The sequence below is a fragment of the Scomber scombrus genome, chromosome 1, assembly GCF_963691925.1.
Source record: "Scomber scombrus chromosome 1, fScoSco1.1, whole genome shotgun sequence".
In the NCBI taxonomy this organism is placed as follows: Eukaryota; Metazoa; Chordata; class Actinopteri; order Scombriformes; family Scombridae; genus Scomber; species Scomber scombrus.
The window spans coordinates 22,837,281-22,865,268 of record NC_084970.1 but is presented as its reverse complement, the minus strand read 5'-3'; the positions used below and the strand labels follow the sequence as shown (position 1 = coordinate 22,865,268).

The 27,988-nt window shown below is 38.9% G+C and overlaps 2 protein-coding genes across 2 annotated transcripts in view; one reads left to right on the top strand and one right to left on the bottom strand.

Annotated features, from left to right (window-relative positions):
* Positions 1-6,388, top strand: part of lgr4 (leucine-rich repeat containing G protein-coupled receptor 4) — a 34,550-nt gene extending 28,162 nt beyond the window's left edge. The window contains exons 12-18 of the mRNA XM_062423437.1: positions 31-96; positions 233-304; positions 411-482; positions 613-738; positions 1,356-1,453; positions 2,142-2,195; positions 2,299-6,388. Coding sequence (XP_062279421.1) covers positions 31-96; positions 233-304; positions 411-482; positions 613-738; positions 1,356-1,453; positions 2,142-2,195; positions 2,299-3,707 — 1,897 coding nt within the window. The 3' untranslated portion in view covers positions 3,708-6,388. The remainder of the gene's footprint in view (positions 1-30; positions 97-232; positions 305-410; positions 483-612; positions 739-1,355; positions 1,454-2,141; positions 2,196-2,298) is intronic.
* A 1,800-nt stretch (positions 6,389-8,188) lies between these two features.
* Positions 8,189-27,988, bottom strand: part of mybpc3 (myosin binding protein C3) — a 33,292-nt gene continuing 13,492 nt past the window's right edge. The window contains exons 10-31 of the mRNA XM_062430108.1: positions 27,309-27,472; positions 27,083-27,215; positions 26,894-26,896; positions 26,559-26,683; positions 26,359-26,464; positions 25,130-25,296; positions 22,846-23,011; positions 22,651-22,757; positions 22,516-22,545; positions 22,285-22,424; positions 20,345-20,504; positions 20,042-20,146; positions 19,727-19,915; positions 14,698-14,832; positions 14,030-14,197; positions 13,718-13,806; positions 13,018-13,213; positions 12,741-12,880; positions 10,638-10,797; positions 10,329-10,465; positions 9,355-9,541; positions 8,189-8,702 (exon numbers count right to left, since the gene is read on the bottom strand). Of these exons, the coding sequence (XP_062286092.1) occupies positions 8,626-8,702; positions 9,355-9,541; positions 10,329-10,465; positions 10,638-10,797; positions 12,741-12,880; positions 13,018-13,213; positions 13,718-13,806; positions 14,030-14,197; positions 14,698-14,832; positions 19,727-19,915; positions 20,042-20,146; positions 20,345-20,504; positions 22,285-22,424; positions 22,516-22,545; positions 22,651-22,757; positions 22,846-23,011; positions 25,130-25,296; positions 26,359-26,464; positions 26,559-26,683; positions 26,894-26,896; positions 27,083-27,215; positions 27,309-27,472 (2,884 nt within the window). The 3' untranslated portion in view covers positions 8,189-8,625. The remainder of the gene's footprint in view (positions 8,703-9,354; positions 9,542-10,328; positions 10,466-10,637; positions 10,798-12,740; positions 12,881-13,017; positions 13,214-13,717; positions 13,807-14,029; positions 14,198-14,697; positions 14,833-19,726; positions 19,916-20,041; positions 20,147-20,344; positions 20,505-22,284; positions 22,425-22,515; positions 22,546-22,650; positions 22,758-22,845; positions 23,012-25,129; positions 25,297-26,358; positions 26,465-26,558; positions 26,684-26,893; positions 26,897-27,082; positions 27,216-27,308; positions 27,473-27,988) is intronic.

Genomic DNA, 27,988 nt, shown 5'->3' with positions numbered 1-27,988 from the left:
TTCTTTCATTTAAAATCATTACTCCATCAGAGACCTGTCCTACAATGAGATCAAGGAGCTCCCATCTCTTCAGGGCTGCATTCGATTGCAGGAGATGTGAGTGTTTGAAGTCATTTCAGATATCATTTCATACCCGGATGCTGCAGTTTAAAAGACAGATTTATTATAAAGACTGAAAGATAATCCCATGTTATTTAATAAAAAGCAATAAATTCTTCTTTGCGTTCAACAGAAGCTTTCAGCACAACCACATTCAACAAATTGACAGGGACACTTTTCAAGGTCTCATTGCTCTGCGTTTACTGTAAGTCCTTTCAGCCATACACACACACACACAGAAACAAACACATGGGATGCTGTAAAAGAAATATTTCATGTCTGTATGTGAGCTGTTGTTCTGGTTTTTACAGAGACCTGAGCAGAAATGAAATCAAAGTCATCCACAGAGATGCTTTCCTTACCCTCACTGCACTCACCAACCTGTGAGTACGACCATACCATATTTTTAATCATACTGAGTACAAAACAAGTGCAATTAAACTCCAACATCTGTTTTGACTGCCTGTATCGTACAGAATATTAAACTGCACATGTAAAATTGTTTTTCTGCAGAGATCTGAGCATGAACTCTCTGACGGTGCTTCCAACAACTGGACTGAGTTCCCTCAGTCAACTGAAACTCTCAGGGAACCCGCAGATGAAAAATGTGCTGACTGCGAGAAACTTACCCAAACTCAGGTGAGAAAAAAACATTTTGTTTCCTGTCCTGTTATTCAGTAAGTATTGAGGAAAGGATGTAGAATTATTAAACACATTTTTTTTTAGGTTTTTTGGCTTTACAAAGGTTAAGGGCATAAAATCTCTTTGCAATTACTAAATATATCGTTTTTGATCATGTGTTATCATTTGATCCTAAATTCACTTGATCTTTTAGTACATAACTATGTGCATTATTTATAGTTAAGTACTTCATTCACATAATCTAAAATATTTGATGCCAGAAAATGTGCCACAAACAGGGCAGACATGATGTAGAAAATTCTTTCCCCCTCTTCTCTTGTCTCTTTTTGTTACTCTCATGTGACAGACTCACAAACAGAGACAAACTCCACCTCCTCTCTTGCATTTAATGAGAAATCCAGGCAGATGGCTTTCAGCTCAATCTGTTTTCTCTACAATTGTAGACACGCAGTGGAAACATCCAAATATTATTAAATAACATCAGAGGGGACAAATATTTGCTGCAAACACATTATTTATGCTTTTCCTAATTTGGTGTTGAGATCTGGAGCATCTGCAGTATTAACACCGGAGCTCTCTCAGCCTTTCCTAAACGATTGTTTGTTTGTTTGTAGGTCCATCTCTGTCCCGTACGCCTACCAGTGTTGTGCATTTGTTGGATGTGACTCACTGACGAGTTCTTCCGATGATAATGACGTAAAGAAATCAACAGGTGGGAGTGCTGCAGTCACAGCCTTTTCCTCTAACAGTTGGCGTGTTAGCTTAACTATTTTGTTGGGTTTTTTTTTATGAAGATTATTTCATGTAAGCCTTGAGGTGCAATATCATACTACACTTGACAATATTGTTTATCATAGACATATCATATGTAGACATTTAACAGCTTTTCTTATATTTTATTTTCAACTGTTCACACAACATTAAATGTATTGCGTTATCTTTCAGATTAGTCCAAATGTATTGTGATCAGAATATTGTCCAAATATGTGTTTCCTATGTTCCTAATGATCCAAAACTACATCGTAAATAAATGAAATAAATTTACGTTAAATGTACAAATGTGTAAAGTTGAAGGAAACATGTTTGTACACATTTGTGTGTAAGTTGATGCACAACTTGAAACACAACAGTTTACAGTTTTCTCAAACAAACCATTTTTTCCCAGATTAAGATCATTTGAGCAATAAATATCTGTATTACCCATTCTCCATCACAGTCCACACTGGAGGAAAATAAATATTTGTACTAAACAATCCAGATTTGGGTTCTGGAAGATTTTGTTCTCATTTTTATGGACAGTTAGATAAAAGTGATACAAGATTGTTGGATTTTTGTCAAGGCTACAATTTTGGATTATGATTTGCTTTTTAACATTAATATTGTGTCATTTTTCATTTTAGACAGGGAGGATGTGGAAAGAATCTCAATGATTATGCATTGCTCTCCTTCACCAGGTAAGCATTTATTTGTTCTTTACTTCTGTGTCTGTATATTAACTCAGAGCTTTTATATAAGTGAAATACTGTTTTTTAACAACCACGCTGTTTCCTTGTTCAGGAGCCTTTAAGCCGTGTGAGCACCTCCTGGGCAACTGGATGATTCGTCTGACAGTTTGGTTCATCTGTTTGGTGTCCCTGGTCTTTAACTGCCTGGTGCTGGTAGCCACCTTCTCCCCCACACACCGAGCCGCAGGCCATTCCCACTCTCTGACCCCATCTATCTCTCCAGCAAGGCTACTGATGGGACTGCTGGCCCTGGCCAACCTGCTCACAGGCCTGTACGTTGGCGTGCTGACCGTGCTTGACGTTGCCACCTGGGGCTCCTTCGCTGAGTTCGGTGTGTGGTGGGAGATGGGGCCTGGCTGTCAGATCACAGGAGCTCTGGCCGTCTTCTCGTCGGAGTGGGCAGTCTTATTACTTTCTCTGGCAGCCGTGGAGCGCAGCGTGGCCGTGCGGGAGATTCTGGGGAAGGTACTAATGTCACCAAGGAGGAGTGGTGGCAGCCGTCGTGGATGCTGGAGAGGAGATCGACGCTTCAGCCTCGCTGCCGGACTCCTGGGGCTTCTGGCTGCTGCTGGAGCCTGTCTGCCTCTCCTCACCGCCAGTAACCAGTCTGCCTCTCCTCTCTGCCTGCCCTTCGCTGGTGGCGAGAGTCCAGCTCTGAGTGTCACAGTCGTTTTAGTGCTGCTTAATGCGCTGGCTTACCTGTTCACAGCAGCTGTGTACACTCAGCTGTACTGCCACCTTGGCAGGGTGGAGCTGGCAGACCCGGAGCAGACAGGTGCCCTGCGCCACGTAGCCTGGCTGATCTTCACCAATTGCATCTTCTTCTGCCCTGTGGCAGCTTTCTCCTTCGCCCCTCTCCTGACTGGCTCCACAGCCGGTGGCCCAGAGATCGCCAAATCTGTCACTCTCATTTTCTTCCCACTGCCTGCATGCCTTAACCCGGTGCTCTATGTGTTCTTCAGCCCGGCCTTCAGGGAGGACTGGCTGAGGCTACGCGGTTGTGGAGGTTTGACCAGGGAGGTGAAGGCTGGTACCGAAAGTCACAGAGATGATGGTGGCGGAGGGTCCGAGCTCACGGACGGAGGCTCCTCCACTCATCTAGGCTTTGACTGTGGGGTGTACTCACAGCTTTGTGGAGAGACAGTAGTGTGTGAACAGTGTGAGGCAGCACTGCATGCTAGTACCTGCTCCTCCCCCTCATCCTCCACAGTCTGTAGACACTTGGTAAAGTCTCACAGTTGTCCCACCCTCTTGGCGGGAGCTGCAGTGTGCCAGCGCACTGAGGGGTTTTGGGCAGACAGCGGCACACCCTCTGCTCAGTCTGAGTATGCAGACGAGGGGGACTCGTTTGTGTCGGACAGTTCAGACCAGGTTCAGGCCTGCAGCAGAGCCTGTTTCTGCCAGAGCAGAGGCCTTCCTCTTGTACACTACTCATACAACATACCTCGAGTCAAGGACTAAGGATGCTTCAGAGCTCCAGTACGTCTGTGTGCACAGATCTCTCTGTTATGTGAATTTAGATGCTACATTTTTATATCAAACAACAAAATGTGCCAACTACCCTGCTAAAAGACTATTCAGCCAGCACTTATGTTTGTAATTACTGTGTAAACAGAGATGCAACCCATCATTTAAAGGGAACTTGGTATGCTTGTTGATCTTGGAGACTATTTCTAAGTGTACGTTTTGCCCAGCGGTGGACAAACGGAGCTGAACTGAGCGCATCATGTTACACGCCGGTCGACAAAAGGAAGCTGCAAAAGGAAAACGTTGCCGCCAGTGCCTGCCTCTTGCTTTCGATTGGATATCATGATGATGCAAGCCTCAATGTACGTGTCAAGGATTTTGTGATATCTCTGTTTTACCTGTACTTATAAGCTTTTTAACTTTAGTTTTTAATTGTTATACATCTTGTCAATTTTTAAAGCTTCTTCACAGCAACTGTTGATTTTATACCTTGATTTTCTTTTTTTCTTTTTTTTACATAAATGTAGCAAATGTAATAATCACCCTAGACTTTTCTGTGTGAATGTAACTTTCAGGTGTTCTTTACCTAACAGAGAGGATTAATGTAACGTCAGCAATAACTTCAGCCCTACCTGCCTGTGATTAGTGTGATAATGGTATACATATATGCCAGTCTATAATAAACACGTCTTTGCTTTAAATTACCAAGACTAAGAATGTGATAAAAGTAGCAGATATCACTGTTTTAGCAACGACTACGCTTGGTGGTTTTGAGCGGCGTTGCTATTTAATGTTTGAGCAGCAGGATTGTTTGGGTGGAGATGGTTTCAGGTGGCCTTTGAATGATGAGTATACAGTATAACCCAAGTATTCACCAAGAGACCTCCATCCACCGGTACACACATGTAACTTTAGGTTATTATTTCAAATCTGAAATTCAAAGTATTTAAAGCCTGGGCTTTATTTTCTTCGTTTTTGCCGTCATGCTGTTTGATTTGAATCATGTTTGATTTCTTAACTGATGAGCTACATTATCAGTTTGTAATGAGGCAAAGAGACACACCAAACCCAACAAACACACAAAAATCTCCTTTCCCGCATTGTAAGTGCAAATAGTTTTTATCTGATGTTCAGATTTCCTTCATTTTCACTTCATATCAAGCTCCTGCTAGCACTTGAAAGGAAAATATAGCAAACTTTATTTGACCTTCACAAATAGCAAGAAACAGGATATCGAAAACTCTGAATCATCTTTCTTCACATGGCTGAACCTGTGAGAAGAGTTATAGCTGACATCCACTCCTGCTTGTTTTCAACGTTATCATTAAACATAATTTGGCTTTTGAGCAACAAGTTAAACACATGAATACTGTCCAAGTCAAACACGTGAATGTAATCCCACTCTTCCACTTCTTCCAACATGATGTGAACACAGCACACGACTGGCAACCAGCTGAGTCAACAAGAAAGTGAATAAGCTGTGCCAAAAAATATCAAATGGGACTGTTTTAATTGAAATTTGGGTGATTATTTTTCAACCACAGATATTTAAGGACAAGTATCTACAGTGTGTGGGGATATTCTGTGTGTGTGTGGTACTCTGGGCTCTAAAATTTGGATTCCAAATCAATGGGCATGATGATACAAAAATAAGTAAAATAAGTCTGATTTAGGGTTGACATAAAAATAATTACCTTTAAACTAATTCACTGCTTCCACTGCAAATCAGTTACAGTATCGCCTCTGTCTGTATAATCTGGTTTTATTGTATCGGTCACCTAAAGAGCGTTATTATATTGTGATGCATATTAACGTAATCTCTTTCCACCTCGAGAGCTGACCTGAATGAAAAGGTGTGTGATGATGAGGGATCGACTGATGTTTAGTGTGCTGGAGCATGACTGTACACATTAAGGTGGATACACCCTCGGAGCGTGTATCCACAAGTGCACGTCATGTGAGTGCTCAGGAATTTAGGTAATGTAGGGAAACGCTTTTCTCCCACCAACAAGACATTCTGTTGTCCTTTTTTAACGCACCATTTAATTCTAATCTGTGGGTTTATTTTCTGTTCTCGTGTAGGCATCGTCTCGACTGGGTGTGTAATCTTGTTGCACCAACCAAAATGTCCGTTGATTGTTTTGACATGTCTGATGTCCCATCTGGTGAAAATGTACAAATCTTTCAGTAGTTTGGTTGCTGTTTTTTTATGCTTTTTCTTTTTGTATGTAAATTATTTTAACAGAAAACAAGTAATCAAGAATGGGATGCTAACTAAAGGAAGCTACCTCCTCAATTGTAGTGGCTACCAACAGTGCTTTGTTAAAGAAAAGTCTGTTTTCCATTTGTCGTTACCTTTGTTTGCTTTCTTGGCTTTATGTCGACACGTGGTTGTACATCATCGTTTTAGTTAAGTGCAAATTGTGGGAGGAATCTATGTACTGTATACTGTGATTTTTTTTTTTTAACCAAACTATGATTTTTTTTTTTTCTATCTTTTATAGAAACAAACGTGCAGGATAATACAGATTATAAAAGTATCTCACTTAATTTCAGTTCAAAATCTAAATCTTATTTGTAGTTTTTTTTTTTTCATGTGAGATCTCCCCAAGTTGTTTTATTCTGTTCAAGTAGAAACAATAATTATAAATTATGAATGAATAAAATTGGAAGAATACGACCATTTTATTAACCTTCTTGTTTTTAAAATGTAAAACACTGCACCCTTTAATGCTTTTGTCATATATCTGAAATTGTTGTACTCTGCTGTCATGTCACACCTTTCATGCTACTCCTATTTCACTGCAGCTTTACCAGGTTAAGTTGCTGCATAGGGGTATAAAGAAAATACTCTTCATTGCAATGTGTCTTAACCGAAAAATGAAGCTTTTCAGTATAATCCTGTTTTTGAACATTGGATGAAAAAAAGCCCTTTCTGACAGGCTGCACAATTTCCTTATGGGGAAAAAAAGGTCTTGATGCAGAATTTAGTATGGCAATAAACTGGGTGAACACAGCAGGGACTTATCCTAATTCTCACCAAAAGTGTGATACAAAATTACCACAAAACAGTGCATTTAGTGCAACAAGCTTTTTGAGATCTGCTACAGAGAAATGGTTGAAAGTCTTTTGTCAGTAAAGATAATTAAAACATTGCAAAAAGTAATTTTTTTTGCCACACTAGTGTTATAAACGCTGGGTTATGATTTGTCAATCAGGCAGTCTAACATTTTGGTCCAAATTGAAATATCTCAAGAACTGTTTGAAAAATTAGAATGAAATTTGGTGAATTCATTTCACCCTCAGTAGGAAGTGTTTTAACTTCATATTGAATTTTGATGTAGAGCCATAATAGGGTTCAAATCTAACTTTGTCCAGTACTTTGGTTTATAAAACAAAATACCTGCAAAACCAGTGATATTCCCATCAACCTTAGCTGTACTTTCTGCTTTGTTCTAACATGATAAATCAGATGGTGAACATATAGGTAGTAAACATTATACTTGGTAACAACCAGCATCTCTGAGCATGTTAATATTTACCTCAAAGCATGTTTTTGCCAAAGTGCAGCCTCCAAGAGCTGCTAGCATGACTACAGACTATTTTTCTTGTTAAATAATTTTCACTAAGTTTCCCATTCAAACATGTTCAGGAGTGACATGTTAGATGTACAAGCAGAACTTTAAAAACCTGTAAATATTTATAAGACTGTCCTTGATAATGTTTTCAGCTTCAGTGATAAACGCTGCCATTTGGTCATGCTGTCTACCACTGCTGGCTCCCTTCACTTGTGTAGTGAGCTGCAACTTGGTGTTGACTGAAAAATAACCTCTGTGATTGTATAAAGAAACAGACATGAAATTTGATAAGTCCTAATTAACTCTGAGCCTTGTCATATTTATGAATTTTGGTGAAACCACGTGTCAAAACACCTGGCAGAAATGGAGACGCTGTGAGACATTTGTCATGTTAATAGAGACCCGGTGACACGTACAAGGCTGGTTGGATCTTTCGCAGCTGTACGGTGAGAGGGCACAGGAAATATTTACATCTAAGTCATCAAAGGGATAACTGAGACGATGCGTCACTCCCTCACTGCTAGATGTAAACCAGCATGTGTTCCACTTCTCTGACACATGTCCCCTGTGTTAAAAGGACATTCCAGCTATTTCAGCCCTTCACACACATCCGTGTGTGGCGTGGACATTACGCACATGCCTTACACCTTTGGCTTTAGCAAGGCTTTGCTACAATAAAACTAAGCCCCCGACAACTTTTGTCCATTCCATTAGACTTCAGAGTATCATAGGCATGCGTTTTACATTTTCTGTATACCATGGTTTGTACAGTAATCATGTTTCAGGAGCTGCACCATTGCACTATTTCTGTTGTATAATACCACCGCTATATTTGAAGGAAACCACTCAGTGTTTTGGGGTTTTTGAAGCAAATATATTGACCTTTGTATGCACACAAACAAAACCAAACATTATAATCAAATCTTTCCCTCTGTTAATTGACAAACAGGACTACCAATCATGAACACATTTCATAAATAGTGTTACTTTCTTTGACTATTATCAATATTTGATTGACACTTTTTTTTTTTCCGAGACACGTTTATGTATAGTCTTTGAAATGGATGAGGACAGAGTGACAAACTATGACTTCATGAGTTGATAAATAACACATACTACTGTTTCTCTATTAATGAACAGCAAGTATGACCCTCGGTAAGTTCAGAAAACCAGCTCTACACATTGTAACATAAAGCCAGGATGACCAGATGCAAGATGATTACAGAAGAAGGAACTTATGCAAATACAACAATTCTTGTGATGCAGGGGAAGAGTTTCTCGTGGCACAAAACAGTCAACATGCAGGAGTCACTGATGATGAATTCATATTCTCTTCATTCTGCTGCCTGCTGCTGCTGCTGCTGCTGCTGCTGCTGCTGCTGCTTCTTCTTGTCTTCTTTAACAATTTGAGCTGCAAGCAAGAAACATGACCAAAGAAACAGCTGTTAATAAATGAATCTCACATAATTGAAATGAAATACAATCTAAATATTAGTCAACAGTGTCTCACTACTTGCCCCAATTGTACAATAATGTAATTAATTTAAACAAACCATGTTTAAAACATTAATACATTTATATTAAAGCTATCCAAAGATTATATTTTTGTGTGCTTCATGTTAGATTGAAGTAGTTGACGGAGTAAAGAAGTCATTAATATCTAGATCAGGTACATTTTTTAAAGCATGAATGATTGATCAAATCCTTCTAAAGCATTAATCACAGTGGCGGGTGGGGTCGGGTCTTGCCTCAGGATCATAAGTAACATTAAAGCGTGGCAGGACAAAACATTGTAAGCAATGGGTGGGAGAAGAAGTACAGCTGCACCCATTTACAATAAAATGCATGTGTGAGTACCAACAGTAATGAATCCATTTTTAATCCATAAGATTTATTGAAAACCTTTAAAATATATTCGGAAATACTTTTTAACAGCACTAATGTTGATATTTTGACAATACTGTATGATACTGTAATATACAATAATACCATGAAAATGCCAGATAAAGCATGTACAACTTAAGCAGGTCATGAAAAAGGGGACACACGTTTCTGATACTTACGGCGAACCTCCAGCTTACACTCCACAATGTCCTCTCCACTGGCATTGATCGCTTTGCACATATACACTCCCCCATCGAACGCACAGGGCTTACGGATCTCCAACGTCAGAACACCCTGCTTACTGAGCATCCGGTACTTGGCTTCATTTGAGATGTCCATCTTGTTTTTGTACCAGGTCACTTTGGGCTAGATAGGATAAAGATAGGATAAAGTATTACATCAGGTGATGTTTTCTAAAATCTTCAATAATCTTACTAATGCACAATGTGGTGATGGTCTATTAGGAATGTGCGTGTGTGTGTGTGTGTGTGTGTGTGTGTGTGTGTGTGTGTGTGTGTGTGTGTGTGTGTGTGTGTGTGTGTGTGTGTGTGTGTGTACCAGGTATTCCTCATGTCATCAAAACATAAGTCATTCAATTAGGGTTATGTGAGGGTTATGGTAAACTTTAAGGTCATTATTGTATGTCAGTGTAAAATGTAAAATTTCTGTTAGTGTGTGAGTATTTTTTTTAATTTAGGGTTTTATTCTTTGTTGTATTTTGTTCAATTATTCTGTATTTTGAAAAATACAAATATTTATGAACAAAAGGTTTGGCTTTCAAATGTGTGGTAAGAAAACCCCTTTTTTTGTGGATGTTGAGTTGAGATTGTCTTGTCCACTTGCTATTTGCAAGCTCAAGAGTAAACTTTTCTTTTTTGTTTTACTTTTAAGCCAACACAAATGAGAATACCTTAAAGTGCTGTGAATGAAATCATAACACCTACTGAACTGATGAAGACTACGTAACATAGTTAAACGCTCCAGAGAAAGCCAGTAAGTGGACCTCGTGTCAGAAATGTTTTGCCTAAATTTAAATATTTCATCATAAAAACCAGTTATGATAGCAGCTATTTTCATAACTGCACTCTGTTGGCGCTTCACGATCAATATTTTTGTTGGGTGCGATCGTTCTTCATGAAATGACTCCACTGACCTTTGGTATGCCGCTGACTGAGCAGCTGAGGGTTGCGTTGTATCCTGCTATGACAGAACGGTTCACCAAAGGATGCGTGAACTTGGGAGCCTGCGAGAAGTCGGGCTCCTTGTAGGATGGCGGCTTGTATGCGATACCTGAGGTGAGAGATAATACTTAGTTGGCACTTGTGGGTATCATTTGTGGGTATGTTTTCTTCGGTTTGTAATACTAATACAATGTATTAACGACGACTACTCAGGTTTCACATGATATTCATATCTAAAGAACATTCAGCACTTCTTTGTCCTGGACAAAGTTCAAGCCCACCTGTTTTCTGGATATAGGCGCTGTCTTTTGTGTTGGTGGGCTCTGGACTGAGACCCACCAGGTTGATGGCAAAGACACGGAAGAAGTACTCATTACCCATAATGAGGTCAGACACGCCGCAGTTGGTTCTCCGGTAGTGTTCATAGACTGTGAACCACTCCTTGATAAGAAAAAAAATCACACAAAAATGTTGCTTTCCCATTAAATATACAGTAAAGCACACACAACTAAGATTGAGTCCCTGTTGAGGATGTCTACATCCTCTGGATACAATTACACTTGACAGCACTTCCTGTATCTAGTTGGAAGGCTGTGTTCACTTCCATGAAATGTGCACCTGATGATGTAACAACAGGCTCAGTAGTAGCAAGACGGACCCATTGCACCCAAATCTCTATTCACATCACTCTCTTTACCAACAGAAACTGTAAAAAGTACAATAATAAATGACATGGCATGCACTGCAGTGACTTTAAATCAAGTATTTGAGAAATACAAATGTGTAGCTTGTTAACTAATTAATCTAAAAAAAAATATTGTGGTCAGGTTTGCATTACACCAGATATTCTTATTCTATTCTGTGTGTTTAGGCAGTCAATGACTTAGGGCTTAAAACTATTACAGCCCGCATAAACTGACACAGTCTAAATTGAATCTGTTGTTTGTTCAGTCAGACAAATCATATTTAGCAAATCAAATGTGGCAAATCTAATTTTACAGTTATGATTCAACGATATCACTGCACCATTGTACAAAATGATTTGAAAGTAGTCGTGTAATTACTAACATAATTTAGATATGTATATCTAATAATAGTATTCATATTCAATACACAATTATCTCTCTATCTGATATTTAACAAATACCTTTCATATTGTCTTTGGCAACATTGCTATAAAGAGATGCAAGTGAAATTAATTTGATTTAATAATGACTTCAGTGAAACATGAACCATCAGCACTGGGCAGGAGAACAATGGGCCTGCTTCACTGCACAGACAGTCCAGACCAGGTCAAGGCTATGAGGATAAGATTAGGACATTCCTGGCTGCCTCAGTTGTTGGCAGCACGAGGTGGTAAACGGTGGCAGTTGGAGTTCTTGCCAGAAGGCCCATAATGCATTGGTCCTGGCCCACAAAGGAGACCGAGCGTTGGCTCACTACAGTATATGTTTATTTATTTTTATACATATATGTGTCACAAGGGAAGCTAAAATATCCTTCTGTGTCCATGCAGCACTCAGCTTCCTGCATGTACGGACACACTCATTCATAGAGAGGGGAGGTCTGCAGCTCAGTTGAAGGTTGTTGGAGGTAAAACTAAAAGCCTGACAGGGCTCAGTTTCAATGAGCATGACAACTATCAGCGTTATGACAAATTTCACATTTCACATCTCACGTGTTATGTTTTAGGCATTTGGTTTTGTTTGGCCAGTGTAAGAGCTGTTGGTCCACCTCCAGTTAAACTGTAGTTCAGTCTATTTGTGGTGTGAAAGCAAAGCAGTCCAACCACAGGGTTTTATGATAGTAGATATGATTAACATAAATCAAAAAGCTAAACTATCATAAATTCATCTATTGATCATGGGAAGTGTCAAGAAAGCTGTCTCCTAAGCACTCTGAATAAGCAGTCTACATACTGGTACAAGATGCTTCATTTTCATCCTGTTGAAAAAAGAATGCTCATAATCAATTATTTCTTTGTAAGCACTGTGTGGCCTCCAGAGAGACAGTACACACATGAATTGAGGCATAGTTCAGTGCAGCATGACTCGCAGGCAGTCTGTTTGATTTGCCCTCAAATTAATGAGTTACAGTCTAAATGACTTCATGTTTACACCTCTTGGTTTGTTTGTAATAAACATAAACTGAGTTAAACTAAAAGGCAACAATGTATTTTAGATTTTTCCCCCCTTGATCTGGACTAAATAAACCAAACTACAAGTGTGAAAGTAACCATAGAGACCCTGATGAAAATAAATCCTTTGAGGGTCTCCTTTGGCTAATTGCTGTAAAATGATTTAATTTGGATAATAATCACCCTCCATTAACAGCAGAGGCTTAATTTGAATGTATTAAAAAAGCAGATGTAAGCTATGTGTTACCATGGTCTTCTTGTCGGCTTTCTGAACAGTGTAACCAGTTATTTCACTGTTTCCATTGTCCTTAGGTGGCTTCCACTCTAGAGCCACATTGAAGCCCCAGACATCCATGATCTTCACAGCCTCAGGGGGCCCTGGGACGTCTACAGAAGAGAAAAATTGCTATTGAAAATGCTGTATGTTTGTTTCTAGCATGAATGCTCTTACAGTCTTATACAATGATTGCATTTATTCCTGTTAACATCCACAGCCAGCTCTGTATATCTCCAGTCCTGCTTACCAACAACCTGCAGTGTGATGCTCGCATTGTCTTCCACGTTCTCAATCTCCACCTTGAGCTCGTACTTCCCTGAATGTGTTCTGTCTGCCTTGCGAATGAATAGGATTGAATCTATCTCGCTGTTCCTCACACTAACGCGTGTGGGGTTAAGAGGCTCCCCGTCTTTACTCCATGTAACCTTAGGCCGGGGTTTACCCTGCATCACAAGAAAATAAAAAGGAAATGATTTTAATTGTTAAATTTGTATTAAGTAGTAGGACTAATACTTATTTCACACTTTAATTTCATTGGAGGATCAGTTTAGCTCAAATATGTTGATAATTCGGACACTTGCAAACATTAGCATGTTAGCATGCAATGTGGCTATTCCACTGGTACAGCATTGATTCTATACTTTACATTTCTAACCCAACTAGTGGTGAAATCTATGAAGTGCAAACCCGCCTCCCAGTTTTGCCACTGTTGCCAAGTGCTTGCTCGTGTGGGAATGTTGGGTCTCTTTAAATTAAATTAAGGAGTATGGTCTAGACCTACTCTATGTGTAAAGTGCCTTGAGATGACTTTTGTTGCGATTTGGCACTATATAAATAAAAATTCATTGTTTAACAACCAAATAACAAAATTATACATACAATCACAGTATTTGTAGACATAAGAAAGACATTTGTGATGATTTGTGGATTCCTGGTTGATACTGCACCTGGAAAGGAATCACAAGATTGATGGTGTCTCCAACTTTCTTGATCAAAGTCTGGCGGAGATTTCTGGGAAGCCAAATTTTAGGGCGTTCTGTGCAAGAGAACACATAAAGAAAGAAACATGAAGAGCACTGAAAAATGAAAGATGGATTAGTTTAAAGGAGGAGAAAATATTTGGTTATATGAGAAAACATTGTTATGTATCACTACTTATGTTTATATCACTCCACTACAGATGAATCAACTGATGATTTCAGTCATGATCTTGATAAAAGGGGAGTGAACAAAAGAAGAAAAAATCCATAACTACTCACGCATTATCTCTCTGATGGTGACGGGCTGAGCCAGAGTGGCAGGAGCACTTGGCCCCGCCGTGTTGTAGGCCCGCACACGAAACTGCAGCTTGTCTCCGGTGGTGAGGTCTCTGATGAGCAATGATGTCCTGTCTGTCAGACCCTGAATGGCTGGAATCCACTCATCCGCTGTGGCCAGAAAACACACAACAAAACTGAAATAACATGATCCTCTTGATTGCATATGTTTCAACTGAATTAAAACAAAAGTTCATCTTTATCAGTTTGTATATAGTGGATGGTAAAAAACTGGAGAGCAGTTCAAAACAGCAAACATAATCAGATTTAATCAGGTTAATGTGTTCATATACAATCACCAAATTTGTTTGGATGAAGACTCAGGCATTCATCTTAACTCATTTTTGGGACTTTTTGCTCATATCTGATAACCTTTAAGTTTGAAATTGAATTATTAAATGTGTTATTTACTTTCAAAGATCAGATTTTATGTCTGTGCCCATTTTTCTTCTTGTAAATGGTAAATCAAAAGAAAAATTAACTTTGTAAATTGAATTCAAGCATTTTTTGACGGTGGTTAATTAAGTGATTGCTATATATAAATGTCCGTATTATATGCTATTAAAAGACTTCCCTATCAAAAGCATGCAGGGGTTGGCTCCAGCACTTACTGCCCTCCTTGCAGTACTCAACCCCATAACCCTCGAGTTCAGATGAGCCGATCCTCTCAGGCGACCGCCACTTCAGCGAGATAGTAGTGTCACTGATGTCGTCCACGCAGAGTCCGATGGGCTCACTTGTAGGAGCTGAGAGAGAGGCAAAGGGCAGATTAATGGACTCTGATAGTCAGTTATAGCATTACAGCAGTGAATTTAGAATGAGAGCGTTAGAAAGTCATCAGGAGTTTACGAATGATCAAAAAGCAATCAACTCAACATGCAATACGAAAACTATCACAACGTTTAATAATATCATATAATTCTCATGAATTTTACATTGTACAATAATCACATCAATTTATGTGCAATATTTCATAATACTCCACTGCATACTATATCTATTTTCATTGTTTTCTCAATACTTATTTATTTATTTATTTATTTATTTATTTATTTATTTATTTATTTATTTATTTATTTATTTATTTATTTATTTATTTATTAGTTATTTATTTATTTAATTTGTGTTTTGTGTGACTTGTGTTGTGTGGTTGTGTGAGACTATGTTGTGTTGTGTTTAAACGCACCAACCAGGATTGGCACTCCTAATTTCGTTGTATCAATTCAATGACAATAAAGGCTTTTTATTCTATGTTTTTCTATTCTATGTGACTAACTCTGTAAGAAACAACAGATGCAGCAGCAGCATCTGTTCATAAACAACCATCGACTGAGGAAGGAGACTTCATTTTATGAAGAACAATCTATCAATTGACAGTTGGCTTGATGGTTTTTATACACAGAAGTTTCTTGCAGATTTACTTCTATGTCATTTGTTTTTAGTTTTAATGACATCATCTCTATGTAAAGAATGGCTGATATGTCTCACAGGACACATATATTACTGGACACAGTGATGACCTTAAGTATTGTAGTCAGTGATTTATATAAAAGCATTGGGATGAAATCCTGAGAATGACCGATCAATGACAAATTGCAGGCCAAGGTGTATTTCAGCATTTCTCTGCCATAAATGTCCAGTGATATTTTTAATTTCAGAGGCATGGCCACATGTAGTCTGAGGTATGCATCAGACCACATGTGGTTTCATTCAAAACATCTTTAGCAGCATGTGAGCAAGCTCCAAATGTAACAGGTGTCGCGATCATAAAACTCTTTAATAAAATATGATTACTCAATGCAGACACATGATCAGCCTCAGCTATTAACATCCTGGGGTCCTTACAGTGTCTCTTTGCTCCAGTGACAATATTACTGTTGTGCTGCTTGTTGTTTTGAGAGTAATTTAACTTTTTGGAGTTAGATTTGAACTGTGACTTTCTTACAGACAAGCTGACACAATGAGTCTATTTATAAATGAGTCAATTAACAGGAAATTAATCAGCAACTAAAATGACAAATTTGTCATTTTTAAGTGAAAATACCAAATATTTGCTGTCTTCAGCTTTTTTTTCAAGTTCGAGGATTTGAAGCTTGATTATACACTGAATATCTTTGGATTATGATCTATTGATCAGACATGATAACAGGCATTTCTCACTATTTTCTGACATTTTATAGACAATACCATTAATCCAGAAAATAGGGTTACAACCCTGAGAGATTCTACCAATACTGCCATGGGAGTCGCAGGTTAATTCATTTGTCTGATCTTTGAGTCAATTAAAGGAGAATAAGGGGTACACGACTATATGGGCCTGATTTTTCGCAATCTTTTTTGTGCAAAAATTGCAAGTCCGGTTGTAAAGTAGAGAAGATTTTTATCTAATGATTGGTATATAATGTATTATATTATGTAATCTTATTTGTTGGATGTTGCATCAGCTGCAGTAGGGTAGCTACACATTTATCATCAAGAAATGTTCACCATCCAGGGCCTGTGCAGCTTGCCTGTGTTGGAAACCACATTTCATTTACTTAAAGTGATAGAAAACGATTACATATGTCGGTGATGAACAATCTGCTCCTTGGTGATATTCCCAGTCCAATTTACAACAAAAACAACATTCAGTTCAGTGTTGGAAATTTTGTGATTACTGTGTAATCACTTATCAAAACAGCCGACTAGCCTGTAAGCCTTAGTGTGCTACTGTATCTTTTGAAAGATGAGCTGTCTGGCTGACCTGAAGGGCCTGTTGTAATTTCTGTCTCGAAGGGATGCAATTACACGATATGAGACCACATGAAAGACTTTGGTTCATCAGCTACTTCCCACACATTGCTTTCACCACAGAAGTATGCCAAAGGCAAATAACTAATGTCACAACACATTTCGCTGCAGAGACTAAAAAGCCCTGATCTCAGGAAAAAAAAAACACAATAAAACCAAGTGACAAACAGTACTATTATCACAGTGATTAGCGCTGGGATTTAGGACCTGTACTCTAATTTGCAGAATTTATGTCTGTTGTAAAACTGTAGGGGTCATGGAGACTACATACTACTACTACTAGTTGTGCATGTAAACAATCCTCCAAGAATATATCACCATCATACACTATGTTATAATATATCACTATGTTGTTGCCACAACTTGTTGACAACAGGCTGAAAGGTGTTGAATTTTAGCTCTGGCCTTGTCACCTGTAAGACCAGGATTTGATGTTACAGGATGAATGTTAAGGATACTGTGCAAGCATGTGTTTAGAAAGTTACAGAAGCAGGGAATGTTTAAGGAACATATCCGGATAATCTGGATAAAAAGATGCAAGAATCTCGTTAAAATTTGCCTTAAAAGCAACATAGAATTGTTTCATGATGGACCACTTGCAACATCAACCCTATATATACCAAACACTTCAAAACATATATCCCTTTGAAAATAAATGACTGTCTGAAGGGCTGAAGGGCTGAAGGACTGAAGGGCTAAAATGCAGCCAATTTTCCAATAAATGTCATGCACAAATAAACAAAATTAAGTCTAAATTTCTATTTTAAAACCTACATGTTAATCCAACATCTCAAAATTAATAAAGCCTACTGTGAACAATTTTCGTCTCTGGCTCTGGCTCTGGTTCAGGAGCAGGAGCAGGAGCAGGAGCAGGCTCCACCGGGGACTCCTCTGCTGGGGGAGCAGCGGCCTCCTCTCCAGAGGGAACACTTTCTCCTGCTGGTGTCTCATTCTCAACTGGAGCTCCATCTTCCCCACTGTGGGCTGCTTCCGCTGGTTCACAACTGGCCTCTGGTTCCAGTTGTACCTCAGGCGGTGGGGATGACACTTCCTCAGGCTTGTTGGCTTCCACCTCTGCCGGTGCCTCCACTGGAGCATCAGCTGGTGTCTCCTCTGCCCCTGGCTTCTTCTCAGCCGTTTTGGGGAGCTTAGGCTTTGTCATTCTGTTTCAGTGTGTAGCAGTCTTGTTGGTGGTACTTGTCCGCCTGTTCTGCCAAATGCCACGCTCTAACCTATCCTCTCATTCCCTTTCAGAGGCCCACTCCCCCATTCTCTTCCCTATTGTCTTTGCTGCAGTGACAAAGGTTCTTCTGCAGCAGCCTCCACAGTAGCGAAGAACCCCTTTCTGTTAAGCAGCTGATCCCAGCGGAGCCAAGTGTTTCCAGGACATTATTTATAGAGAGAAATGCCATGGATAGTTTCCCAATCAGCTGCCTTACTAGCGACTGGCCATCTGGAGACAATGATGTTACACCTGAGCATGTGTCTTATGGGAAACTGTCACAGATAATACATCTTACTACCTTCTGGATCACCTTACACATCTATGATTTGTTGAGCGATTCATATAACTGAAGTGAAGCTTCTACTTTATGGACAGTTTTAACATGGCAATAAAAAGTCAGAATGTCAAGGTGTTGTTGGCATACGTGAAAATATTGCTCTTCTCTCTTTTCACTAGGCTGTATGGTTCCCAACATTGTTAGTATTTTTTTGTGATAAATCTCTTCAAGTTTTCTGTTAATCTGTACATTTTTCAGTAAATATTTTAACAACAAAAAATGGAGTGAGGGAAAAGAGTAGATAGCAGTTTGAGTCGACAGACTTTATTTGTTCCCTATTTATCCCTTTTAAAGTTTTCCAGTGCCAAACAACATCATATGCCTTTTATATAGATCAAGGGCATAACAGTATACCTTGGTTGACATACAATAAATAGGCGCAGCAGGAGTCTACAGAAGAACACACCAAAGAAAAAAGAGGATTTTTCTAGAACAACACAGTAGAGCCGCAGAAAGACATTAACCGGAGTCCAAAAGAAAAAGGAATGTAAACTCATTGAAAAGGACTTCAGCTCTGACTGCTGAACCACCACTGCAGGTTAATATTACTGTAGACTGCATGACAATTAACAGTTCTTGTCCGCAATTACAGTCAAATGATCTGAAACAGTCAGCTTTTTGATGTGACAGCATCAGTTTTAAAAGCAACAGGAGACAACAAGCAGAGCTCAGAAGAGGTCAAAGCATTGCCGAAGTGATCATTAGGCAAAAGACTAGAACCTGTTTAGATCTTATACATCAAGGTAGAATTTCTACAGTGTTAGATTTAATTCAATATTCAATTACCAGTCAATATTGTTCTCATGTGATATGGGTAATATCAGAACTGCAGAATTCCCACGGATGCAATGTTAACACTAGAGACGAAAGGTTCACCGGAGTGTTATTTCCCCTTCTGATTATAATCACAGTAACATTTGTAACTGTACTATGTGATGATCTAACAGACAAACACACAGCACTGATGTCACTCAGGAATGATATGTGGATGATGTAAGTTCAACATATATTTCAGTTACTCCTTGTGTTACAACAAACATAACCCTGTCCTGTCATGACCACAAGTCAGCCGGGCCCCTGTGACCCAAGCGAAACCTTAGATGGACCAAAACAGGAACGATACAACCTCAGAGTCATAGAAAGTCAAACACATCACACTATACCATCACTCATAAAAAAAAAACATTAATCAACATTGTTGTGACACTTATGTGTCCTAAAATAGATAATTTTATGTTAGTTTACAGTCAGTTATATCTGTGGGACTTTTGGGGAAAGAAAGACTCACCGACTGGCACAAAAGGTTGTGAGGCAGGACTGTGGCGCGACATGCCAATGCCATTAACAGCATAGACTCGCATCTCATACTCCACTCCTTCAATCATCCGCTTGGCGTCATAGGTTGTGCCAGGGAAAGGGTCAAAGTTCAGTCTCATCCACCTGAAGCTCCTTTTCTTCTTTCTCTCCAACACATAGCCTGATAATCAAAAAAAGAAGCATTAAACAAGTCTATTGTAGTTTTTTGTATCCTTTTCTAGACTTGGAGGGAACTTAAAAATAACCGAATAAATTCAACAAATGAAGCACTTTAATATGTTTTTACCAATGATTGGCTGTCCACCATCGAACAGAGGGGGGTCCCATTGGACAACACAAGAGTCCTCTCCCACACTGAGGATTTTGGGAGCCTGGGGAGGATCAGGAACATCTGGGGAAAATAATGTTCATGTGATCAGGAAAAAAAACAACATATATTTACACTGAACTAGTTGGCCAGAGAGATTTACAGCATGTAAGTATAATCCATTTCACATCAAATATGCATGGCTTTATGCATATCTCAAGTGAAAATGCTCCTAGTAATTGGCAGCATTAAAAGCTAATTTTTATACACGCTCTGTCTTACCAACAACTTTCACATTAATGTCCGCAGTGTCTTCCCCAGCAGGGTTGCGAACCACAACGGAGTAGATTCCCTCATCCTGCCTCTCGGCCCCCTCGATAGTGAAGACACAGTGGCCTTTGGTTGTTTCCACATGGACCCTCCCGTCTCCCTCTGTGAGGATCTGCTCGATAAGAATCATACAGCATTAATGGGGTTTGCCTGAATGGATTATGTATTGGTGAGTCTCTTCACAGTTTAAACTGATTGATGATGCACATGAAGGTAATTTCGCTGCATACTGTAGTAGATGTGATTGCATATTAACATTATACCATGTTGGTATTCAGAGAAAGACAAACATTCTTGTTTTCAACGCACACTTTCTTAAAGTATTTGGGCAAATCATGCCTTCCGAAGCCACATGATTTGAAAACACAATTCCAGATGTCACCATGCAGATGCAGGACCAGTACTGGACAAAGTCTTAACTTACTCCAAGTTTCATGAGTTGCTATAAATACAGTTGTATTCATATGCTGATTTCTTCTAGTTTAAAAATTCTTTGTATTGTTATTTATACTAATGTTACTGGTGCTTGATAATCAGACAATCTGATTGCTACCTTTTAGAAGAGAACACCCCAGCATTTAACTCAAAAACAAAATTTAGGTGTACCTTTTACACAGTAGAAAAGAGGTAATTTCAAAGCACCTTTTAGTTGTTCTCTGTAAAAAGGACGCTGGGTTGTGCCATTATTGCACAATCTAAAAATAATTTAGTACAACCTCTGAATCTCTATGATGTTTCTTTTCTTGATTATATAATTAATTTTTGAAGATTTCTGCAAATGTACTTACTGTCCAGTTTCCTTTGACATATGTCTGACTGAAGATTGAGAACATGCTCTTACCTCATAAACATGGATGGATACTGAATAATGCCACATGCAGCTTTTAACTTGCACTTGCTTTTTGGCTTTATGAAACTGCATCATGTCAAATCAAGACACATGTGTACAGTGATATCTGCTGGAGATGCTGTTTTTCATGTATCTGTCTGCATCTGTTCATCGCGGTTGCTTCTGCAGTCTGTTTCTCCAGAGGTGTAAAGACTCAAACAAACACACAACCTGTTTAATTGAGTTGTTTCAAGATCAATTCAGTTCATGGGTGTTTCGATGACTGCATGCATAACCTTTTCAAAATTGCAAGTTTATATGGAGTGCAATGTATGTGCACCATGAATATATCTGGGCCTATGGTGTAAAATACAAGAGTCACAATGTGTCAAAATGCACACACCAGCAGGTTGAAAAACAATGTACTGACAGACCATGCCTGAAGAAAAACCATTCTGGAGTTGGAGCCCGGTTGCTACAAACAGTTGCAGTAAAAAAAATATTTAAAAAGCGATTCCTAAAGGACATGCACGCTTACTTTCCCATCCGTCAGGGTCCAAGAGGATGCCGGCTCTCCTTTATCTTCTCCGTCAGGTTTTACAGAACTACCCTACATTTGAGCAGAGCAAAGCAGTAAAAGCCATAGCCAAAGCCACGTGTGTCCTCTCCTTCTCCTCTAAAGATCAAGCAAGCTACCAGGCATCAATGAATGAAGCTGTTAGTTGCATGGCACCTGTTGAACTAAAGTATCAAAGTTTAATAGTAAGGAGGATTGCAGACTTTTGTAAAAATAACTAACCCACCTATGCCACCTAATAGTTATTTTTATGTTCAAAGGAAACAAGGAAATGATCTTGCTTTTATTATTGTTTTTTTTAAACGCCAATATTTCTGACTGGTGTATTAGTAGGACTATCAAGTATATTTTTAATTGTGAATGAAACAACACTTTCTGTGAGAGTCTCAGATCTCACACCTTACCTACTGTGCTCTGGACAGATGGCACGTCATGGAAAAGGTGTTTCCTGACTGATAACATTACAGTCTATTTGTCTTGTTTTACCTTCTGTCCTTTGGTCCAGACCACTGTGGGAGCAGGGTCTCCAGTGATAGGGACATCTAGACGCAACTTGTTGCCAGCCACCACCACGATGGTTGAATCGGCAGTGCGCCCCATACAGTCCAGGTGGATCTTGGGAGGATCTTAGGAAATGAGACAAATGGTTATAATGAATAGACCCCTGAATTTCAACTGGTATTGTCCATGTAGTACAAAAGATAAAGTTTGTACTACCTTGACGCGGCACAAAATCAATCTTCACCTCTGGTAAAACAAGAAGAAAAAAGGGCAGTGAGGAATTCATTCATGAAAAATGTGACTTTTATAGCCGTGAATGTTAATTGTGAAGCATAAAAGTATCAATATTACCCAAGAAATTGAGTTTTGCAGAAAGATTGTAAGCGTAGCCATCTGGCACAAAAGTGTAGTCTCCCTCATCCTCAGGTTTCACCTCATCAATGGTCAGTTTGTGGATCCTAAACAGGTCCAGAATTTTCAAAGGGTTTTGTGCTATGTGCAACACATTTGATGAAACAGAAGATGCATGCTTAAAGGTATCCTCACCTGCCAATATGTGTGATATTAACTCTCGCATCAGCCTTGACTTCTACTCCGTTCTTGTACCAGGTACCCTTCACGGTATCATCCGAGACCTCACACTTGAACACCGCCTGATCTTTCGCCTTCACTGTGAGATCAGCAATGCTCTGGTAGATCTCCAGGTCTTTCTCTACACAGTCAGAGAAACAACAGCTTAGAGTGCAGGTAATGTAAACTTCTAGGCCTTCAGACGTTAAAAGATATGGTGCTATGTGAGATGACGGAGTAAGATGCAATAAGATGATCATGATCATGTGTGAGGATGATATGATAAAAATTTAGATGCAACTATTGTATGTGAGGGTAATATGGTAATAATATGTTTGAGTGTGAGGTGTTCATTATCTTTGTGAGGCCTTTGTGCATTGTATCTTAGCAACAAGGGGAGTAGTTAATTGGATTTAAGATAGAAAATAAAGTGGGAGGATATGAGGACCAGATGCAAGAGCCTAAAGCGCTTACCGTATATCACAAGAAATAATGTACACGGGAGTTATTAAAGTTATCCCAAAGAAATTGTTATCTGTGCGAGATAACTCACACCACGCTCCTCGTAAAGGTTACAGTAGTTTTACGTCAGCTTGCTGCCAGGGAGGGCAAATAAGGCAGAATGGCATTATAATGGAAGTTGTGCTGTGGACTGAGGTGTTGATCACTGCTGGTATTTCTTGGCACTGTGTTTGATTAATGGGACAGATAAACTTAACTGGACCCAGACCAGGAACAAAGATCAGGTTTAAATCTACACACAACAACCCCTGGGAAACACACACACACACACACACACACACACACACACACACACACACACACACACACACACACACACACACACACACACACACACACACACACACACACACATATCCAATCACACACATGAATATATATGCAAATATGAAAGGAAGTATATATATTCAAATGTAGCCAGGATTAAATGATAACCTCTACATGAAAATGCTCAAATTATAATAAAAAAATGAATGGTTGTTGAATGTTGACTGAAGTTTTTTCATTCATAATGAGTTTTTGTGCTATGTATGCTAATGATACTAAGATGAAATTGTTATATGGTGGTCACAAAGAGGGTGAAACTAGCTTATGATTTCTTTGTGGTTTATATATTGCCTACGTCCATGTAGAGAGGAATTTGAACTGCCCCCATCCACCGTTTTTTGATTACCTGTGGATTGAAATTAAGACTTCTAAGTATCTTAATTCACCTTAAACCTTCACCCACAGTATGTCATTTATTAATATACTGAAAACATCATATTAATTAAAAATATATTTTAAGCATACTAATATCTACTCATTAAACTTACAAGAGGGGCCCAGTGCAGATCTTTCATCAGCATCACCAGGCTGTTGTGACATGGTACTAGAGGAAAATCTATCATCTAGTAATAAAACATACTTTTAGACCACAAGTTACTTTTTTTTTTTACTGTCATGGTACATTTTCCTCCTAAAATATGTCTTTTCAGAAACATAGAAGCTGCAACTGCTACTGAGTCATGTGACAACATATCGCATGGTTATTTTTTTAAAGGGGACATATGCTCTTTTAGATTTTCTGTTATTTATATACTGTTATGATGTCAGGTATCTATGTTAAACATAGTCATTTTTCCCAAACGTAAGACATTTGTAGAAATGTGTCCTACAGGCTTTTGCAGGCCAGTACTGCTGTGAATACTTAATTTGTGACATTTTATTCTACGACAAGCTGATGAGCTAATATCAGCTTGTCTGTCAGAAGCTACAATGGCCTCTTTCAGACAGAGGCTGAACTGAGCTACTGTGTAAAGGGTCAGTATACAATCAGAGCTCCACATTAAAATTTTAGACCTAGAAATGCACATAATACGTCTCCTTTATTACACTGTAAGGTTTTCAGCTTACACACGATAGCAGAACAGCTGTTAAATGACAAAAACAGCGACAAAGCAACAATAAAGAAAACAAAGATGAGGGAAACAGAGGAGCTGGGTCCCTTGTGCAGACTTGTGCCCTTCAGGTGAAATATGGTCAATGTCTTCTAACTTTAGCTGGAATGTGTGCTTGAGTTGGCATAGAGTGATGTGGGCAGTGGCAACAGCCACTATGTGCCGAGGATAGACAGCATGCCAAGAGCGGCAAGGCCACACAGTTACGGTATTGATGGGGTACGAGAATGTGCACTTGGAGCATTCATCACTGACAAAGTGGTTCAAATTGTACTTGCAGCAAAACGCATGACACTCACCCTGCACCATTAGCTCAGCCATAGACTCGCCGCCGTTTGTTTTAACCTTGTAGTGGCCGCAGTCTTCTTTTGTAGCCTCATTAATAATCAAGATGTGTTTACAGCCATCTTTCTTGAAGCGATATTTGAAAGACTCGTCTCTTGTCAGCTCCACGCCATCTTTCTCCCTGCACAGATATTAATACAGCAACACAACAAAATGATTGCGATTAATAGAAGTATGATAAATCAACTCGTGGTCAGTTTTTGTTAGTTTGACTCTTCATAACTCAGAAAAGTACTTAAAACATGATATCTTAAAGGGTATCAGGGCTCAAAGCTTTTCATGAGTTATGACCTCTCTCCCATATACAACCACTCATTAGTACATGATGGGTAAATCAAATTTAGAGGTGTGATGATGATGATGACAGCTGAGCCTGCTTTTTAGCTGAATGAAGACTATAAGAAGCAGTTAAAAGCTAGTAAGAGGACCTCCGAGCTAAGACACCCACATACTGTAGAAGATTAACATGTTAAAGAAGTTGTACATTAAATACATTTTTCACAATAACCGTATGATTGGAGTAATAATACATAATATATTTTTTGTTTGATTGGGAAGGGGGGGGGGGGTTATTAATTTTTTTTTGTTTTGGACTATGACAGTTATTTGGTACTTCTTACATTACGTCACTGTTACATTTCTACGCATAACTGTCACCACGAGTGACTCTGTACCTCACATATTCCTGTTTGGCCTCTATTCCAGGAAATTTATTTTGGACTGAAATGATAGCCTGTACACATTTACAGCAACTTTCTTCTTCAGATAAAGGTCACATGGGGCATACTAAAATGCTCATGTGACCTTTTCATCCAGGTGATAATTTACAGCTCACAGCGATACTTCAGTCTGTCACAGAGACAGTGTTCAAAGGTCTGGCATCTGTCTGTGGACATGACAAACTCAAATGCCATCTGCTGGGTGTCTGAGCAATGAGCACTGTGTGAGTCATGGTTTTTTTAACTTTAAATTGAAAGAAATGCTAAATTTCACCTGATGAACACAGATTTAGTTACAATTAACCCAACACCTGTTTATCCATTCACTCATGGCCCCTTGATTGTATTTCTTTGCACTCACTTCACATGTGAGCTACCCCACTTTGTAAACTGATTTTTCTGGAAATTTGATTTGTTTCTTAATAGAGGATGTTGATTTGTGAGTTCAAAGAATATTATCTAACCATTTAACAGTGGCTCCTTCCTCTGAGACTTCACACTCCAACTCCACCCGCTCGCCCTTCATCACCATCTGATCTTCCAGATTCTTCACAATCTGGACAGGAGGCTCTGCAGAAAACAGATAATAATGAGAGATTGAACCGCATTTAATAGTTCTCCTGCATGATAGTTGTATGTTGGATTTCCTCTGAACCTTACACACCTTTAACAAAGAGCTCAGTGGTGGATTTCTCATCACCCACCACACAGCAATATGCTGCATCATCAGCCAAGGAGCAGTGGTTGATCGTGAGGTAGCGCATGTTTCCAACACTCTCAAAGATGTACCTTGACAAAGAAGACCCACATTGTAAACACTTCATTTTTCATGGAGGAATTTTTTTTTTTCAATGCAGTATTTATTACAGGAAGGTACATTTACATTTTGGACATGTTTTTTTTTTTTTTTTTTTTTCTAAAGGACTTGAAAACAGCTGTTTTGTAAGCTTTTAAACTATATCATCCAAAAAACCAGAGCAGTTGCTCTTGGACACTTACTTGCTAGTGATGTAATGAAATGACAAGGTAGGGAGGTAATCCACATATTATGAGGCAATAAAGAGACAAAAATAGAAAAAAAGTTAATTAAAATCATCATCAAGACTTGATAGTCTTTGCTAAATTCTATACAGGTAAATATATTTCATGGAGTGGAGGTTAATAGTTTGAAAGTTTATATATTCAAACCTTCCGGTTGGATGAATTTCTTGTCCGTTTTTCAGCCATTTCACATCAACATCTTCATTAGCAACCTGAACCTCTAACTTTATCTTATGTCCCTTTTCCACTTGGTAAGCAGGATCCATCTTTTTGAGGAAAGCTAGATTCAGAACAGTAAAATAATTAGTCAGTATTAGGCCTATGGTTTACATTGTTACATAAAGGTCAAGTCATTTACAAACTCTACACCAACCTATGCTTTTCTTCTCTTCTTTCTTCATCTTCTTCAGTCTCTTGAGCATGCCTCTCAGGTCGGTGATGCCGTACTGAAAAGCAATCTTCTCATATTCTGAAGCAGGAGCACCTTTGAGAATATCCCACACATCCACATTACAGTCTGTGTTGGTCTGCACAGCTCTGATAGACATAAACCAAACAGAGAAAGATGTCAAAGCCAGTCACTTAGCACAGAGTTTTTAATTTACATTTAAATTGCAAATATAGACATTAAGAAATAAACTATAATAGAAGTACAGCAAAACTAACTAATTTTAATAATACTTCATAGAAACCATAAATAAAATGATTACTTTTCATCATAATTTATTTTATTCACTATTAGTTTATAAATGAGGAGGAATAAAGTATTTAGGTAACATCATATATTGCTAATTGCCCATTTCATATATCATGTAAGTCATTTTCTCTCCATCTGTTCCCCCTAAATGTGGACAGAAAAAGCTAGTCATGCTTCTGCCTGCACTGTCTCCATCGCTGTCCTTTCCCTCCTTAGTTTCTGTTATCATTTATAGGTTTTAAGTGCTGTTCCACACCTGTCCACGGGGTGCCCTCAGCATCTTTTCTGCCTTTGCCCATAACAGGACTGCTGATCACTAATCTCCTGCTGTCTGTTTCAGCTCTAAGCCTGACTGA